Source organism: Pyrus communis, chromosome 17, assembly GCF_963583255.1.
Source record: "Pyrus communis chromosome 17, drPyrComm1.1, whole genome shotgun sequence".
In the NCBI taxonomy this organism is placed as follows: Eukaryota; Viridiplantae; Streptophyta; class Magnoliopsida; order Rosales; family Rosaceae; genus Pyrus; species Pyrus communis.
This window is the reverse complement of record NC_084819.1, coordinates 19864106-19883258: the sequence shown is the minus strand read 5'-3', so window position 1 is coordinate 19883258 and position 19153 is coordinate 19864106. Positions and strand designations below refer to the sequence as shown.

Genomic DNA, 19153 nt, shown 5'->3' with positions numbered 1-19153 from the left:
AAAATGAACCAAACAAAACTAATTGCAGTCTGGTTCAATTGGTTCAAGATTTCACTTTGATGGTATGAAAACTGAATCAAGGTGTTTTGATTGATTTGATTTGGTCGGTTTGAATGGTTGGACCTTTTTTTTCCACCACTAATTAGCAAAACAACCTACCGCGTGACTTTAAGTCAGAGAAAGTTTTGTATATATATGATACTTATTTTAATACAACGATATATTTTGCACTATGAAAAAGAGGAATTCGGTTAAATCACATGATGGACAACCTAATTTGGTATCAAATTCGCCATCCACAAGATTCGAACTTAAGACTTTTCACTTACAAGTGAAAAATAATATCACCAGACCGTAGTACTGAGTGACATTTAGAATAGTTATTACATAATGTATCTTTTACGTGTTATAATATAAGTGAATGATAGATTAATTAATACATCTCACTTATGTAATATTAATACGTGTAAGCCTGATAATTTCTTGTATGACCCATTAAAATGACATGGAAATAATAGCTTTCGGATCAACCTGTTAACATGTTAGGTCGTTATTGGGTCATCCGTTAAGAACATGTTAATTAGTCGGGTCATTATCGGGTCACCCGTTAAGATAACGGGCATGACATGAACACGACTCGCTTGTCAGGTCTAGACATTAGGCATGACAATTTTTTGCATGACTCGGTAATCCGACATGAAAATAACAAGTTTCAGATCAATCCTACAACAAATCAAGTCATTATGGAGTTACATGTTAAACAAATTTAACACGACATAATATGTTAAGATAACACTATTATGTGAAACGATACAAACCCGATAAACAACACCCATTTCCTGAGTCTAATTATACAGACACGTGCTATAATTTGAACAAAAATTTAAAATAATAATAAAATATGTAACACGTGTCGGTTACACCGAAATATTGCTCATCCAAGTAGGTAGTAGGCACAGTAACTAACATAACGGCGACGCTTATTAGCGGTCTCCGACGTATGAAAAACACAGCTCGAAAGTGTAGAAGTGCCACTGCTCTCTCTACAGGCCCTCTGTAGATCGTTCCATCTGCGGATGATGAGTGAGAAAGTAGAGAGAGAAAATGACAGCACGGCGTGAAAAATAAAATAAATTTCCAAAACAAAAGTCCCCCACTTTACTGCCACTGTTGTATTTGTATTGTATCAAACTTTGTGCTCCGCCCTTCTTCTTCCGTCACTTCCTCGGGAAAACTCTGGGAAAATTGGATTCGGCCGCGAAGGTGAGTGGTTTTCTCTCTCTTTTGGCTCTTACCCGGATCAGGTTTCGCATTTGTTTTGATATATTTCGATTTGCTGGTTATTGTTTGTTCTTGAGCTCATTTGATTTTCAATTGGTGTTCTTGTGATTATTTTCTGATTATTTGGTATAATTGGGTCTGAGATTGGTATGGATTTGGATGTTGTTGTTGGGTTAGCTCCGTTTGGTTGTTGAGAAAATTTGGGAAAAAAAATGGAAGAAAGAAAAAAAAAATCGTGATTTGGAGATACTTTTCTGCTGAGAATGCTTAAGAAGGCAAAGAACTATTAATTTTTGTGGAAAAAATGGTTTCTTTGGATACTTTTAAGTTATTTTTGTAGTAAAAATTGAGAATTTCCATTAATTTGACGATCAATGAAAAATGGAAAGTAGTTAGCTGCTTGGTTCATTTTATATTTCGAAGATGCAAAATGCAAGCCGAAAATGGAATTTCAGAATGACTTCTTATAGTGTTTGGAAAGAGGAAACTTACAGAGAATCCGGACCAGTTCTTTAGACGCTGCTCTCACTACGAATACCCACAAACAACTGCCTATTTGGCTTGAGTTTGCATGAAAGGCGTGTGTTGTTAGTAATTTTGCGTTTTTCCATGGTCTTGCTGTGCCGCGAGGTTACAGCGCTAATCCATTGCTTGAAAGAAATAAATTCACAAACTACGGCTATGGAGTATGGTTTTAAAAAGACTTGAATTGGGATGTTTTTATTTTTGGGTATGGCTTGCTTTTCCTGGTATTTGGACAATTTTTTTATAGTTACAGTGTGGATATATTTACAAATTGTTTTGAAACTTGAAAGCTCTTTCTCTAAATCGTTGAAATCAGAACACGTTTGTAATTGAAACGTAAAATGTTACATGTATACACAGGTATGTATAAGAACCAATTGCAAGAGTTGGCGCAGAGAAGTTGCTTCAATTTGCCATCTTATTCATGCATTCGGGAAGGACCAGATCATGCTCCTCGATTCAAAGCAACTGTCAACTTCAATGGAGATACTTTTGAAAGTCCTACATTCTGTCCTACTCTTAGACAGGCCGAGCATGCTGCAGCGGAGGTAGCATTGAACACACTTGCAAAAAGAGGCCCTTCCAGAGCACTAGCTGCAAGAGTATTGGTTAGTAGCAAAATTGTAGTAGTTCTTGTAGTTTGGTGACAACAGTTTCTTTATGTGCTCAAAATTTGTTAGTTTCAGGTAGATATGTCGTGATTCTTTTTTGTTTGTTGGAGTAACAATTAATCATTTAATACTCATAAACAGTGTCTGTTGTATTTTATACATTTGATCTGATAGTCAACGAGTGCAGATTCCTCCACCACCAAGGACAAAATTAAAATCATACCATTGAACTCTTTAAGGGAAAACTGTTCCACGACTTTGCTGTCTTCTTTTTTCCCAAAAGAAGGGTATGGTTGTGCATGTTGAAGTTGAATCATCCCTAGACCTTGCATTTGGGGGAGTTTATTGGTGACAAATCGATTAAGGTGTCGAAGAGTTTAGTTTAATGGAAAACCAGGAAGGAAAAGATGAGAAAACTGGTTAAAACTAGCTAGCATTTTAAATGGAATGTCTCTTTGTTACCTTCTTCATATATTGTTTACTATTACTGTCCAGAATTTTCCCTGTTCCATCCCCTAACTTAATGCAAACTGCCACAGGAAATAGTTGTTGAATAATTATATTGTGTATTGTGCTGCGCAGGATGAAACAGGGGTTTACAAGAACTTGCTTCAGGAGACTGCTCACAGAGCTGGATTGAACCTTCCTGTTTATACAACTGTTCGATCTGGACCTGGCCATGTGCCTGTGTTCTCATGTACAGTTGAGCTAGCAGGAATGAGCTTTACCGGGCAACCGGCTAGGACAAAGAAACAAGCTCAGAAGAATGCTGCAACTGCTGCTTGGGCAGCCCTGAAAAGATGTATGCATTTTCCTGTTATCTTTCTTTTTTTCTTTCTCTTTCTTCTAATTGCACGCTAGCAAACAAGCATTTTTGCGGTTTGCCTTGAAAGATTGCATGCAGTATTTCCTTCTTTTGGCTGCTTAACAATTCAATCAATGAAATTTCCCAAGTATGTATCCCATTGAAGGCCTATATATCTAATTGTTCTGTTATCCATGCAGTGGCTCAACATGGCTCGTCTTCTTCCTCGGTGGAGCCTAGAGGCAATGAAGAACAGGAACAAGTCATTATTGCTCGTATTCTTGGAAGTTTGCGGCCGTCTGAGTCTATTAATACTCAAAATGATTGCCGACATGGACAGCAAACATACATTCCCATCTTCCAGAAATCTACCCTGCCAACACCAAGCTTATATCCTATGCAATTCCATAACTGGGGTTATTCTAATTATTCCCCTGAAATAGGAATGTACGGATTGTGGCGGGAAGAGCAACTATTACAGCAACAAAATCGCCTGCTGGCGCTTCCTATTTTACCAGTTTCTCCATCTGTTCCTCAGATATTTCCATTTATGCAATCTGTGCTTCGCCCAGATAACTGTCTATACTTTCCAGCAAGAGGGCAAGAGTCGACCTCAGCGGGACCCAGAATTACAATTGCTACCTCAGGCCCTTCATTTTGCTTCTCAAACCATTTGGTTCCTAACCCGCCGATCAGGGGCAAGTCCACGGTGACTATTCAAGAGATACAGGAAGAAAAGCCAGAAGAATCACCCACGTACTCTCCTTCTATAGTTTCAGATCCCTTTAGTCCCGCAAGCAGCGGCGCTGAAGTAAGAGTCCAGGAACAAGTTCAGCTTGAGAAACAGAACCTAGGAGAGTTAGAAAGCAAAATTGGAAACCTTCAGCTGGAATGCAACAACCCAACTGGGCAATCCGGACATGCTCACCCTAGAATCGTGGATTCTAGTTTTAGGCCAGTGGACTTCAGGTTACAAAATCCTCGTGGTTTCGAATCTCGTAGGCCCAATTTGAGGCCCCAAAATCCACCAAGAGTCAGTAGTGCTAGAAGTCTAAGGCCGCCATCTGCTGCAGAACCTGTAATAATCAGAACTGTAAGGCCCTCTTCTTCTCCGGGGTCTAGACCACAAAATTTTCCAAGCAGGAATCCTGCTCCGCCAAGAATGAGAACAGGGATCCCCTCATCTTCAGCCGCGCAATTGCCTGAAAGAATGCAACTGGGAGGACTACGACCTAGCTTCATGGCACCGGCTGTTCGAATTAGATCAGTTGTACCAGTTTGTTCAGCCCCACCAGCAAGAAAAATGTCAAGTTCCAGCCAGGAGAGAGTGTTACCGGAGATGGAGAAGAAGGATACTAATCAAGACGACGTGCCAAAACAAAGTTGAGAGCTTGGTAAGCTTCATTTTTAATCCAAAATTCCAAATATACATAATACAGAAGTTCTAATAGATGTGATTAGTTCATCTTGTGAGGAACCACAGCAGTTTATGAGGCGCGGAAGCCATTGATGCTTCTGCAAAGTAATTAGAATAAATGAGTCGTTTTTTCGGTTTCCGAATTCTCGATGTGTTAGTTTCATCCTGTTCTTTGAGCTTAATCAGGTTGAGACATTGATTCTGATTTTTCATAAATATGAATGAGATATATATACTGGTAGGCAGAAGTTGTAAGACAATTAGCTTTATATAATCGAAAGAGAACGTTGTTGCATATATATTTGTTTTTGTTGAATTAAGTATACAAATATTCACTGCAAATGCAAGAACAAGCAGCATCGGTCATGCGTCACACGCCCACATCGACGATAATGAATAGTTACATAAGCTAATGAAAAGTTACATTGGGACAAAGGTGGTCCCAAGACCACCCGACGCCGGAAAACAAGCATATGATGGTTTTTTATGGACCTTCTGAGAATATGGTATAAGTTTTTTTGTGCACATCAAGTGTTTAATGTAAGAATTGCTAGACATATCTTAGCAGCACTTAACAGGTTGTGTCGACAATACTCAATAAATGCTTTTGATGGCATTCATCAGATTGCTTCGGTAAATGTCAATATCACATCGTTCGGCTGATGACAAGAAGTCCACCAATGAAATACCTCTGTGAATAAATTGAAAATTGTTTTTGCGCTTCGCGCTATGCTTTTATCTCAAAAGTTGAACCTTTAATATTGAGACCTCCCATGTTTAAAATCATATAGCCTATTTGATGATAACTATGTTGTTTTTGCGAGAGATGAAAGAGAGGGGAAATACGTGGAATAAAAGTATATCGAATGGTATACAAAATAAAAACTTTAAACCATATTTAGCATAAATTTCCATAAAATGAGAAATTCTTGGGTTTAGATGAACAAAGTATGTGGACATCTAGTCAAAGACACAAACATGAGTGTGCGTTGGAAAAAAAAAGAAAGAGATTTATGTTGAACAATTTTATCACTATCGTGGTGTATCAGGCCGCTAATATAAGGTAATATACACACGTGATATTATACTTATTAGTATTCGAGATATCACAATAACAGTGAATCCACTCAATTTAAATCTGGAAACTCGAGACGTTGTGTGTTTATGGACCCACAACACACATGGGTTGTCGTTCAAACCTTATAAGATCTTCTTTCAATGGAAGGCCCAAAATTTTCAATCCAATTTCAACCCTACAAGAGTGAATCCTATATTTGTAACTAGAAAAAACACCGGTGAAAAACGAATCCGGAACCTTGCTGGATTCTTTTTGTGAGGATTTCGAGGATTCGTGAATCGTATCCGTTTATCGTATATCATGCGGTCAGAAATTATTTTAAATATTTTTATTTAAAATTAAACACAAATAGTACTTGACAAAAACTAATCGTACGATATACGATAAAAGTACATAATTCACGGATCGTTAAGATCCTCACCAAAAGAATCGGGAGAGGATCTTGTTGGGCAGAAAACCCTAACGTATCAAGTGTTATGAATCTATACCCAACCGTTCTGCACCCGCCTTGAATTCTTGCCACGTAACGATGCGCCGCAGTCTTTTCTAACTCCTTAGACGAAAATGTCCACTGCATATACTTAAAAGCCCAAAATTACCCCTGTCTGCGACAAGGGTGTTCCCTCCATCCTATATAACCACTATATAAATATCTCTAGAAATTCGTCTCCTTTAAACCCTAGACCCTCGCTGCTCTGCTCCCTCCTTCTCCTACTTCCTCCCCCTTCTTTCCGACGCAGCTCAGCACAGAGAAAGGTATGAAATTACTACTTTACTCCCTCTCTCCCTCTCCCCCTCTCTCTCTACACATACACACACATATATGCATGTAGATATTGGTGGGTGCTTGTTTTGTTCTTGTGAAAAGTATGGATTTTGAAGTTTGAAAATTGATCAGTGATGTTGGTTTTGCATAAAGATTAGAGATTGTTTGTATTTTGGGTATATTTACTAGGAATTTTTGTGGGTTTTTTTCTTTTTTCACTGATATTTGAGTTGGTGTGTGATTATAATAAAAATGTTGGGCTGGAGATACGATGATTGATCTGACGGGTGATTTTGGTTTTTGTATTTTGCTCGGTTTAGGTGTGTTTTGAGGAGTAGGAAAAATGCTCGTCTTGTTCGAGACTCCGGCGGGGTTTGCCTTATTTAAAGTGCTGGATGAAGGGAAGCTCTCCAAAGTTGAGGTAACTGCGGTCTTGAAACTGTGTTTATATATGTATTTTCTATCTGGTTTTTTAGAAGAATGAAACAAAATGTGAAAAGAAATCTAATTTTTGAGTTCGGGTTTACATCGGTTCTTTTGTTTATCTTTATCTTTTCTTTTTTTTTTTCATTAAGTGCTGGGTCTGATTGCTTTTCTCCTATTAATTGGTGTTGCAGGACTTATGGAAGGATTTTTCAAGTGCAGACAAAGCTAGACAGGTATCTATAGTCTGTCTTTTTAATATGTATATGCATTTTATTTATATTGAAAGCTCATCCTTATTGATTGCTGTTACACATGATATCGGCATCGTGCAGTTTTTACTTCCAGATTGGTTTCCTTCATGTGGTTTAAAATAAGTTTTCTCGTTTATCTGCTTGATTTGAGCACTTTGTTAGTTATATATTTAATCTGTATATGGTGTTGGTTTAGGTTGTGAAACTGAAAGCTTTCTCCAAGTTTGAGAATACATCAGAAGCCTTGGAAGCAGCAACCCTGTTGATTGACAGTAAACCCAGCAAAGGACTACGCAAATTCTTGAAAGCGCACTGCAGTGGTGAGACGCTAGCTGTTTCTGATTCTAAGCTTGGAAACATCATTAAGGAAAAACTGGTATGCCACTGTTCTGCTATGGAGAAAGTTGGACATATTTGTGAAACATTGGGTCCGTTGTGAAACATTGGACATATTATTTAATTCGAGCATTTAATTTCTTGCAGAAAATAGACTGTGTTCACAACAATGCTGTGATGGAGTTGATGAGAGGTGTAAGAGCTCAGTTGACTGAGCTCATAGCTGGTCTACAAGTTCAAGATCTGGCACCAATGAGCTTGGGTTTATCTCACAGCTTATCTCGATTCAAGCTCAAGTTCAGTGCTGATAAGGTGTGCGGCTATGAATACAATTTTTTTTTCTTTTCAGAATGGAGTAATGGTATTGGGCAGTGCATTGTTTTGTCATAACATCAGTATATTACGTAATTTAAGTTTTTTAGCCTTTTGTATTTCTTTCCATGGGAGGAGAGGATTATTTGGCCATTCAAATATGTACCACCAGTGCGTTGTAATGCATGTGGCTCTGTGCTTTCATTACCTGCTTTCACTTTCTACAAAAGAAAAGAAAAGGCAGAAAGAGAGTGTATTTAGTTCTGATTCTATTTGTTGCCTGCTGTGTGTTTTTACCTTTCTGCATACATGTCGTAGAATAGCAAGAAAAGATATGATCAGTTTGTTGGTTTTTCTTACTTGGTGTTGGTAGAGGACTGATACTGAATTCAGTAAAATGAAAGTGAAGTTATCAGAAATGACGTTCAGTCAGTTTTGTATACTGTAAATAGATGTTTCTGGACAGCTGCTTGAAAGTCCAATAGGTTTGCTATACTGTGAATATATGTTTCAGGACTATGTTGTGGTTCATCAATGTATCGTAAACCTAATATAAGTTACTGTGTTTCAGGTTGATACAATGGTTATTCAAGCCATTGGTTTGCTTGATGATCTTGATAAAGAGCTAAATACATATGCAATGAGGGTTCGAGAATGGTATGGTTGGCATTTTCCAGAGCTTGCTAAGATTGTTCAGGACAACATCCTTTATGCAAAGGCAGTGAAGCTGATGGGCTATCGTTCTAATGCTGCAAAGCTTGACTTCTCTGAGGTAGGATTTGGTGATTTATGTGTTTCCATTGTATGGACCTTATATATATGATTGAATATTCTTTATGATCAGTAGATGAATACTCTTTATGGCCGAAGGGTGCCTTCTTTTATCATCATACTATTTCTTGGTAGCGAACCCATTATATCTGTTATAATAACAGATTCAACGGTAGTAATCTTGTTATATCTCATATAAGGCAACGGATGGTGATGCTGATAATGGATCTCATTGTTCTTGGTCCAAATATAACAGATATTGCCAGAGGAGGTTGAAACTGAATTGAAGGATGCAGCAATGATATCCATGGGAACAGAAGTTAGCGAGCTTGATTTGATGAACATCAAAGAACTCTGTGACCAAGTCCTTTCTCTCTCTGAGTACAGAGCTCAGCTATATGACTATTTGAAAAATAGGATGAACACCATTGCACCAAATTTGACTGCTCTTGTTGGAGAGCTCGTCGGTGCTCGCCTCATTTCCCATGGTGGTAGCTTGTTGAACCTTGCAAAGCAGCCTGGAAGCACAGTTCAGATTCTTGGAGCCGAAAAGGCCCTCTTCAGAGCACTGAAGACCAAGCACGCAACACCAAAATATGGGCTTATCTACCATGCATCCTTGATTGGTAAAGCAGCGCCAAAGCTGAAGGGTAAAATTTCTCGGTCACTTGCTAGTAAAGCTGCATTGGCAATTCGAGTTGATGCTCTTGGAGACGGTCAAGATAACTCAATGGGAGTGGAAAATTATCAAAAGGTATCTCTTGCTTCTCATTATTTCTTTTTAAGACTTTGAAACCACCTGCTTATAGAGAAACATCTGCGCAGCTTGAAGCACGGTTAAGGAATCTTGAAGGCAGAGAATTAGGTCACCATGCTGGGTCAGCTAAAGGCAAACCAAAGATTGAAGTCTATGACAAGGATCGCAAGAAGGGAGCCGCAGGATTGATAACTGCTGCCAAGGTCTGATATTTTTCTTGTGGATGTTTATTTCAGTTTGTCAGTTGCTTATTATGAACCCTTTTTCGTTCTTCGCAGGCATATAATCCTGCAGCAGATTCGGTTCTTGGGAAAATGACGCCTTCTAAGACCGAGAAACCAGTTGCTGAGGTTCCTGTTACTGAAGATAAGAAAGAGAAGAAGAAAAAGAAGAAGAAGGCTGATGACGAGGACATGCCTGACGGAAATGGCAATGTGGAACCAGAAGTTGAGGAGCCTGCAAAGAAGGAAAAGAAGAAGAAAAAGAAGCATTCAGCTGAGGATGCTGAAGTAGTTGCTGCAGTTGAAAATGAAGACGCAGGAGAGAAGAAGAGGAAAAGAAAGCATGCTGAAGAAGAAGAAACGGAGGTGCCAAGCGAGAAGAAAGAGAAAAAGAAGAAGAAGAAGAGCAAGGATTGATGAGTTTTTAAAAGTTGTATCGAACGACTCAGGCAAATTTTGTTCAACTTTAGGCAATCAGTGACACAGATTTTCTATATATAAAATCTAGTCCATGTTGTTTTGATTTATTTGCTAGTAACGTGGTCAATTGAAGCTACTTCTGCAGTTCTGTATCCTCTAATTTCTTATGGACAAACATGTTGCATGAAGCTGGTCAATGAAACTTGTTGCAATCGCAATTTGCAATTTTAGTTTGTCTTTGGCTGTAGAAGAATGAAAAGGCGCAACTTTTTTACTTTACAAAGTGTGGAACCGCAACTTGACAACTGCGTGGAATATGCGCATTTTTATGTGAAATTGAGAATTTTATTATGCTTTATTATGTGAAAGTGAGAATTTTGCATTGAGTTATACGCACTATTGCAGAATTGAGAATTTCGAAATTTTTAGAATTTTGAAAAAGAATTTGTTATTAGTACTCCATAATAATTTCATTTATACTATGTTGGCTAAAGAAAAAGAAACATGTTGACCTTCTCGTCTACATGAAAATGATTAAAAACAAATTTGTTTGGTGGAGTAATCAATCTCGAACTTAATGGATTTTTTAAGGAAAGTAAGGGTTTGTCCGGTAACATTTTGCAAAATAATTTTTGAAATTTTGTTTTTTAAATGAAAGCGACATATTTGTGAGTTGAAAAAGCTTATGGTAGTTTAATCTAAGAATTATTTCAGAGAATGGAAACATTGAAAACGTATCTGGCATCAAATGTCACATATATATATATATGTATATATAATTGTGGCAGTGGTGGCAAGTATGGTGTGGTTGAGATGAGAGTGGTGTTGGCATAAGTGATGGTTGGAGTAGTGGTAGTATTGGTGGCGGTAGCGGTAGCGGTTGCGATGGTGGTAGAAGATGGTTGTGTTAACAATGGTTATGACGAATGATTGTGAAAATGGTGGTTGAGAGGTAGGGATAATGGTGGCAGCAATGTCGGTCATCATGGTGAGGGTAAAGGGATAAAGAATGTGGCGATGATGGTGGAGATCGTGGTAATGGTGGCAATGGTGGCAATGGTTTGGCTGCAACGATGAGACAATGGATAATATGGTGGTGGAGATGGTGGTGGTAGAGGTACATGTTGTGGTGATGCTAACATGGTGGCGGTAATGTTGATTGCGGGCAATGGTGAGACGGTGGAGGTGATGGTGGTCATGATGACGAGGGTGATCGTGGTTGAGGATATGGTAGTGGTGACGATGCTAGTGAGAGATGGTGGCCTTGTGGTGGTGATGGTGAGATGAAGGAGAATGTGGTGATGGTATTGACATCACTAGTGATGATAATGGCGGCAAACATGATTTTTTTGTTTTTTAAACTCTAACTTTGTTTTTTAATGTAACTTTTATTTTCTATTATTTTGAAAATTGTTATTGACAAATAGACAAAACATCAATTGGTGTTCTACATAAATTAGGTTAAATATTGCTTTATGTGTTTTTCGTTTTCTTAGTATTTTGTAACATCCCACATTGTCCAGGGGAGTGGATCATGTAAGTCTTATATGTATATTTTCATCTCTACCTAGCACAAGGCCTTTTGAGAGCTCACTGGATTCGGGTTCTGTAGGAACTCCGAAGTTAAGTGAGTTCACGCGAGAGCATTTCAGGGATGGGTAACCCACTGGGAAGTTCTTGTGTAAGTTCCTAGAAACAAAACCGTAAGGGCTTGGTCGGGGCTCAAAGCGGACAATATTGTACTACAATGGAGTTGAGCTTGGGATGGCTCCTAGAAACAAAACCGTGAGGGTTTGGTCGGGGCTCAAAGCGGACAATATTGTGCTACGATGGAGTTGAGCTTGGGATGGCTCGGGATGTGACAATATTTTCACAACACAGTCCACATAATCCATTTTCACCTATTTTGCTATTTGGAAAACGAAAAAATATTTAGCAAAATGTTAACAAACATACCCTAAACTTTTGTTTTTGGGTAAATATCAGTTTACTACCCTCAAGTTTAGTGGTTTTCAACATTTGGTACATGAAGTTTTTTTTTTTGTCCCAGAGTCATACTTAAAGTGTTAATTTTGGGACAGTCTCATACATCCGTTAGTCTGGCTGTTAAGTCTTCAGTTAATTGATGATGTGGCGCCCATGTGGACAATGACTAGGCGCCACATGTGGGAATTAAAAATTCAAAAAAAAAAAAACAAACAAAAACCACCCGTCTGTCTTCTACCTGCCCCAACCCCCTCCCTTCTGCAACCTGTACCCTTTCTTCTCTCCGCTCCGAGGTCCTCTCCCGCCACTCCGACCTCCTCGCCCAGCTGTCTTCCATCCACCACGCCCCAGCTCTCTGCCCTCTCCATCGTAGGATCCTCCGTTGTCACCCTCCAGTCCTCTATTCGCCACACCCGATCTGAGCTCTCTAGATCCCCTACCTTCCTTTCCTCCCTTATCCCTCCATTTTCTCCTCTGCACCAACCCACCAAACCCTCATAAAAAACCCCAATTGTTATCAGATTAAAATTTAAGCATAATTAAAAGAATTAACAAAAAAAAAGCTGAAAAAAAAAAAAAGACATGGGTTCAGTTGTGGTGGCTACCCACCAAAATGCGGTGACGGAGGGGAAGTCAGAGGTGGTGGCCATGACGGCGAGCGTGGCGGCGGAGAAGAAAAACTGGGCGAGGTGTAAGATGAGGCCGCCCAGGGTGCCGGGCATGCTAGGAAGATCCTTCATTAGTACCCGGAGCGAGTTTGGGCCAGCCCCCTCTGTGGTGGGTACATCTTCAACTGGGTGAACCGACCCATGGCTCACGTTCATCTACTCTTGGTTCTTCAATTGGTCCGAACCATGGTCGTTAATCAGTCAAAGATGGTAGGTCGGAGTTGAGAGTTGAATCGAATGAGTCCGGCGGTTGCGGAATCTGGGTTCTGTGGGGGGTTTGGTGGGTTGGTGCATATATCCACACCTTGCGGGAGTTGAATCGGAGCTAAGAGTTTGGTGGGTTGGTGCATATTTGGGTTCTCAGCTTCAGACTCGTTGCGGGATCTGGGACTCATTTTGAGGAGAGAATGGAAGGATAAGGGAGGAAGGGAATGTCGGGGAGGAAGAAGAATACCAAATTTTTTTTTTTTTCAAATTTTTAATTTCCACATGGACCCTTTAATGACACGTGGCGCCCAGTCATTGTCCACAGAGGTGCCACATCATCAATTAACGGGAGATTTAACAGCTAGACTAACGGATGTATGAGATTGGCTCAAAATTAACACTTTAGGTATGACTATGGGACAAAAAAAATTTCATGTACTAAATATTGAAAACCACGAAACTTGAAGGTAGTAAATATTTACCTTTTTTTTTTTTTTTTTTTTTGTTTCATTGAAAATGATCGATGTTTTAACTTAATTTCTACACATTTTCTCGTCACTTGAGCTAACTTTAAAGACTTTGTAAAACAACTAAAGAAGTAATTTATGCATTATAGCCCGAAAAAGGTACAAATAGGGTTTTAAGTTTGTTTTGCTTTTCTTTTATATTTATGCATCAAAATTAGATAATATTAAATTTCTTGATAATTTTGTGTTTTCTTTTTCAGTATAAGTTTTTTTCACATTTTGTTTATATATTCTTGTTGAATTAGAGCTTGTCCGCTTGTATGAGCCCTATTTTGGCCTAAGATTTTTCAGAAGTTGACAGCTTTCCCATTCTGAATCATTTCATTTATATTATAAAAAGTGGGAAAACTAGCATTATTCTAGGTATAAACTGTATTTTTTTTTCAAAATTAAACGCACACAATATTAATATATAAAATTTCATCAAATAGAAATATAATATAATAAAAACCAAAAGTAAAAAACAAATTCCATTTTCCCAGAAATTTAGTAATATAAATCGATTCCTTGCTTTCTTTGTTTGGAGAGAGAGAGAGAGAGAGAGAGAGAGAGGGATATAGAGAGGGTAGATTAGAAAGAGAGTTGTCGGCTTTGACTTGACGAAAATTTGGGAGATCTGCTGAGGCTGAGCCTGTGCTGCTCCTTTTATTCGTCGTCTTGTCCGAGCCACCCAGAAAGGACACCAAACTCCATTCCAAAACAAAAACCTCACTTAACCAATCTTACCAATCACAGATTCAACTCAATTCACAGTAAGTTCTTTAACTCTCTCTCTCTCTCTCTCTCTCTCTCTCTCTCTCTCTCTAAATCCCATTTTCTTTTTTCCAGTCTCACTTTTTTTCTTTAGAACAAGTCTATCACTTTCTGGGGAAAATCTCTTTCTTTCACTCACTTTCTCAATACCCAGATCAGTTTTTTTTGTTACTTCCTGCTGAATCTTGAAGAAACCCAGTTCCAAAATTGTGAATTTTGCTGCCCTTTTGTTGGTTTTTGTGTTTTTTAGATGATTTTGCTTACTGGGTTGTGCTAATCACGTGGGGTTTAGGGTAAAGATTTGATCTTTGGTGGTTGTTTTGTGATGATTTTTAGTTGTGGACTGATTGTTGAGTGTTTATGTGTGGATTTTTGGAGGGTAGTTTTTAATTGTTGCAAATTGGTTGATTTTGTAGTGGTTAAGTTGTAAAGGAAGAGCTTTTTTTGCATTGACCTTGTTGGATGAGGCTTAGATTCACGAATGGGTTGTGTGATTAGTAGAGAAGCGTCTTCGGGAGTCAATTCTGAGTCGAAGGGGAAGAGGAGGGATTTGAGTGTAGAGTCTACTGGGAAGGTAGATGATGTTGTGGTGCCGAAGGTAGATAGTAAAACCGCCGAGGTTCATGTTGGTGGGGGAGAGGGCAAGAAGGAGGAGAATGTCCATGGAGGTGAGAAACCTCCGAGGGGGGAGAGAAGGCGATCGAAGCCAAACCCGAGGTCAGGTAATGTACCAAAGCAATCGCGTGGCGCCCAAGTGGCGGCTGGCTGGCCACCCTGGCTCACTGAGGCGTGTGGGGAGGCGCTCAATGGGTGGATTCCACGGAAAGCAGACACGTTTGAGAAAATTGATAAGGTAGGTTTTCATTCTTCTTTTTATGGAAATGGTTTTTTTTTCATGGAAAAGTTGATGTTGTGATCCTTTGCTTGTTTTCCTAAAATGATGCGACAAATATGGTTTTTACGAAATTAACATAATTATGGTCGATTGTTATGAACTGAACGGACAGTGTGATAAATCAGATCATTTGAGATGCATTCTTCAAAGTTTTCTTCTTTGGAATGCCTATTACAAATGAGGCGGCCATAAATTGCAATTAATTGAACAATGCCTATCACTTTTATCTTCATGTTTTGCTCTTAGTTTATGTATTCTTTTTGTGCATGATTTTGATGTCTTTCATTTTCTTTTCCCTGATGTTAGATTGGGTCAGGAACGTATAGTAATGTGTACAAAGCTAAAGATGTGTTGACGGGGAAAATTGTTGCCCTAAAGAAAGTTAGATTTGACAATTTGGAGCCTGAGAGCGTGAGATTTATGGCTAGAGAAATTCTAATTTTGCAGAGACTGGATCATGTCAATGTTGTAAAGTTGGAGGGTCTGGTTACGTCAAGAATGTCATGTAGTTTGTACCTGGTGTTTGAATACATGGAGCATGATCTAGCTGGGCTTGCTGCAAGCCCTGAAATTAAATTTACAGAACCACAGGTTAGCCAGTATTTCGCTAATCTTTGAATTCCATTTGCCACTTTTAAAAATATATAAATGGTTATGGTACTTTTCTGATGTTTTGAAATTTGATGCATCTCACAATTCAAATTTCAGGTAAAATGTTACATGCATCAACTTCTATCTGGACTTGAGCACTGTCACAACCGTGGTGTGCTTCACCGTGACATTAAAGGATCAAATCTTTTGATTGACAATGGAGGAGTACTTAAAATTGCTGACTTTGGATTGGCTTCTTTTTTTGATCCAAACCATAAGCATCCAATGACTAGTCGGGTGGTTACTCTATGGTATCGACCTCCCGAGCTCCTTCTTGGGGCTACTGATTACGGCGTGGGCGTGGACCTCTGGAGTGCAGGTTGCATTTTAGCGGAGTTACTAGCTGGGAAGCCTATCATGCCTGGTCGTACCGAGGTAACTTGATGACTCTCTTTTTGCATTTGCTTTTATCCTTGCTTGTAGAAACTAAATTTGTGGGAAGACATTTAACTACTAATGTTTAAAATGGAGATATCGCCAAGTAATTTATAGCTATTGCATTGGAATGGTCAATGCGCACATCTAGCTAGTTGACTTTCATAAGATTGAGTTTCTTGTGTTCAGTTGGTTAAAATAGATGTTTGAAGCTACAACCTTATCCAGTTTCATTGTTTGTTAGTTTTAAAATGCTGAGATGATAACATTTTTAGGGTTTCTCACTGACTAAACTTCTGACATAACTGTAGAGCATATCTCACATATTTGCTGCTCACGTAGGTGGAGCAACTACATAAGATATACAAATTATGTGGTTCACCTTCAGATGAATACTGGAGGAAAGCAAAGTTGCCCAATGCAACGCTATTTAGGCCTCGGGAGCCTTACAGAAGATGCATAAGAGAGACATTCAAAGATTTTCCCCCAACTTCATTTCCCCTTATCGAAACTCTTCTTGCAATTGATCCAGCAGAACGTCAGACAGCCACAGCTGCATTGAGTAGTGTGGTGAGTTCTTATACTATGATATTTTTTTCTAATTTCAGGATCTTGATACTGTATGGCTGCTTTCTATGTACTCTAGTTCTCTCTACCAGCTTAATCAACCAGAACACATCTTGGTTTCTTGACAGTAGACTTGTTGGATTTAGATTCAACACTGATAATTACTTTCTGCATCTCTTCTTTTGATTTTATATTTTGCACTCTGGAATGGTTAATGAGACTAAAGCGTTCCTTAGACTGTCGCCCACTTACCTGCCTAGAATTGGGGCCCAAGTCATATCTCATAGTGCGGTCCCTAACCATCGCTTTAGAGTTTAGACTCTAGTTATGCTAATTGGGTCCATATGTTGATCCATGCCTGCAACGATGAAAATCATGTGCGCGCTAATTGATGGTTATTTGCATCTATTATGATTCCTTCGATAAATGTGCTTACATACTCTATTTGCTCTTTCTTTCCTCATTTGCAGTTTTTCCTGTCAGAGCCTTATGCATGTGAACCTTCTAGCCTCCCGAAGTATCCTCCAACCAAAGAAATAGACGCCAAACGCCGGGACGATGAAGCTCGTAGGTATGTGTCTTGTTGACTTTTTGTTCTTTCACCTTCTGATATCTTGCTGTTAAAGACTACTTATTTAGCATAAATCATGCATGTTGTCAGAGCCTGGACCTTTGAGGATAGAGTATAATGAACTCGTGTGATCATATTGATACTCCGATGGGTTTTATTAGTTTATCTGTTTATTATATGGAGCTTTGGACAAGATTAAAAATAGGTCAATAAGACACCTCATTTGTCTAAAGTTACTCATTTTCTGGTTTTCTATGTAAACTTTCCCTGAGTCATCTCTCGCTCACTCGCACAGATTCTTTCTGTCATGTTAGCCCTCGAGCGCAAACATGCATTTCTGCTGTCTTGAAACATTTGTAGCTAATTTGTTACTGTTGTTCGTCTTAGTATACTATTTTGGCAAAATACTTATTTTGGTATATTACCTGTCTTGAAGACATCTCTGAAACAGGGCAATGTTTGATGCTCAACCACCATAAGCGAAATTAATTTCATAAACACACTTATCTTTATAATGTGTGAAGTCTGACTAGCACAATTTTTGGTGGTTGTGCAGACTACGAGCTGCTGGTAGATCCCAGGCTGATGGTCCAAAGAAAACACGCACACGGGAACGGGCTCCTAGGAGTGGTATGCCGGCTCCAGAAGCCAATGCGGAGCTTCAGTCCAATATTGATGTATGTCCAATAAGTTGCCTCTATCAATTATTGTGTCATCGTTTACCTTTGACCCTTCCATTTGCATAAACATCCTTCTTTCGCTAGTCAAGAACATGCATATGCTTCTAGATTATGTATCCGTTGAAAAAGATTAAATGAAATAGAAGCGGCCTACCTTTATGAAAAGAATACTGCTGAGATGTCAATGAGATTAACCTGTTTGGTTTGCCATATGTAAATGAGTTTCGATTTAATGCACTTGGTGTCTATATTCTTACACATGACATGACCATTTGGCCGACTTTGGCATTAGTTATATGATTCAGGTTTCGATTTATAAGTATGTTAAACACATCAGTTTTCTTCTGAAACAGAGAAGGCGCCTAATTACGCATGCAAATGCAAAGAGCAAAAGCGAAAAGTTTCCTCCACCACATCAGGATGGGGCAGTTGGCTACCCCTTGGGATCTTCACATCATTTTGATCCTGCCCTTGTTCCTCCTGATGTCCCTTTCAGTACAACCTCATTCAGTTATCCTAAAGAATCACTACAGGCTTGGTCAGGTCCGTTGGTTGACCCTGCTTCTGCCGGTGGTCCAAGACGGAAGAAACATACTGGACACGATGGGCGAGAAACTTCAAAATCCTATACAGGAAACCTTAGAGAGAAACATGACAATGCTCGTGTTAAGGGAAAGAGAAGTGCGGCTTGAAACCGAGTTCATATGAGGAAGCGTAGTTACAAAGAGTTTCCGGAAAAGTGAGTTTATCATCTCCAGCTTCTAGCAGTGTATTTTTCCAACAGAAATGCAGGGGTAAATACAATTTTTTTTTTAATTTTATAAATCCCAATTAGCTTCTCTCTTATTTTTTTGCCCCAATACTTACAAGACATGGGATTTTTGTTTTGTTTGTTCATTTTTCAATTTGTTGGTGAGATTGGTGAGAGAACTTGCCTCTGTTATGTACATCTTCATCTTTTGATTCCTTTTTTTTCCAAGTGTGTGGTGTTGGAAACTTATGCTTAGAGTAGTGAAATGATTTAGTAAAGAGTTGCGTTTATACGCCAAACTTCTTCGTCAAGTTTTGTTCATCAAATGATGCGTCGGTTATTTATTTTAGTATGCACACCCTTGTGGACTCAACATTTATCTTTTTGTCTTTCTTAAAAAGAGGACAACTGGTGGCGAACTACGGTCATCTATCTCTTTCAGGCTCGGAGGAGACAAATTGGGAATCCACCCCTTCATAGCTTACGAAACACCGAACCCAGGACTTCCTATTCTATTTTTAAAGAGCTGTTGTTTGCACTTTTTC

At 39.0% G+C, this 19153-nt stretch overlaps 3 protein-coding genes across 3 annotated transcripts; all 3 read left to right on the top strand.

The window, feature by feature from the left end:
- The first annotated feature begins 1028 nt into the window (after positions 1–1028).
- LOC137723277 (double-stranded RNA-binding protein 3-like) lies at positions 1029–4934 on the top strand. Its single transcript, XM_068462433.1, has 4 exons — positions 1029–1263; positions 2167–2414; positions 3000–3219; positions 3423–4934. The coding sequence occupies exons 2-4, from the start codon at positions 2169–2171 to the stop codon at positions 4607–4609; spliced, it is 1653 nt and encodes a 550-aa protein (XP_068318534.1). The 5' UTR covers positions 1029–1263; positions 2167–2168; the 3' UTR covers positions 4610–4934.
- Positions 4935–6363: 1429 nt separating this feature from the next.
- On the top strand, positions 6364–10207 carry LOC137722976 (probable nucleolar protein 5-2). The gene is made up of 9 exons (XM_068462116.1): positions 6364–6473; positions 6804–6904; positions 7101–7142; positions 7357–7536; positions 7644–7808; positions 8380–8580; positions 8836–9333; positions 9405–9539; positions 9615–10207. The coding sequence occupies exons 2-9, from the start codon at positions 6827–6829 to the stop codon at positions 9972–9974; spliced, it is 1659 nt and encodes a 552-aa protein (XP_068318217.1). The 5' UTR covers positions 6364–6473; positions 6804–6826; the 3' UTR covers positions 9975–10207.
- Positions 10208–13913: 3706 nt separating this feature from the next.
- LOC137722978 (probable serine/threonine-protein kinase At1g54610) lies at positions 13914–18919 on the top strand. The gene is made up of 8 exons (XM_068462118.1): positions 13914–14117; positions 14535–14971; positions 15320–15604; positions 15722–16039; positions 16382–16609; positions 17077–17177; positions 17734–17854; positions 18211–18919. The coding sequence occupies exons 2-8, from the start codon at positions 14600–14602 to the stop codon at positions 18547–18549; spliced, it is 1764 nt and encodes a 587-aa protein (XP_068318219.1). The 5' UTR covers positions 13914–14117; positions 14535–14599; the 3' UTR covers positions 18550–18919.
- The last annotated feature ends 234 nt before the right edge of the window (positions 18920–19153 follow it).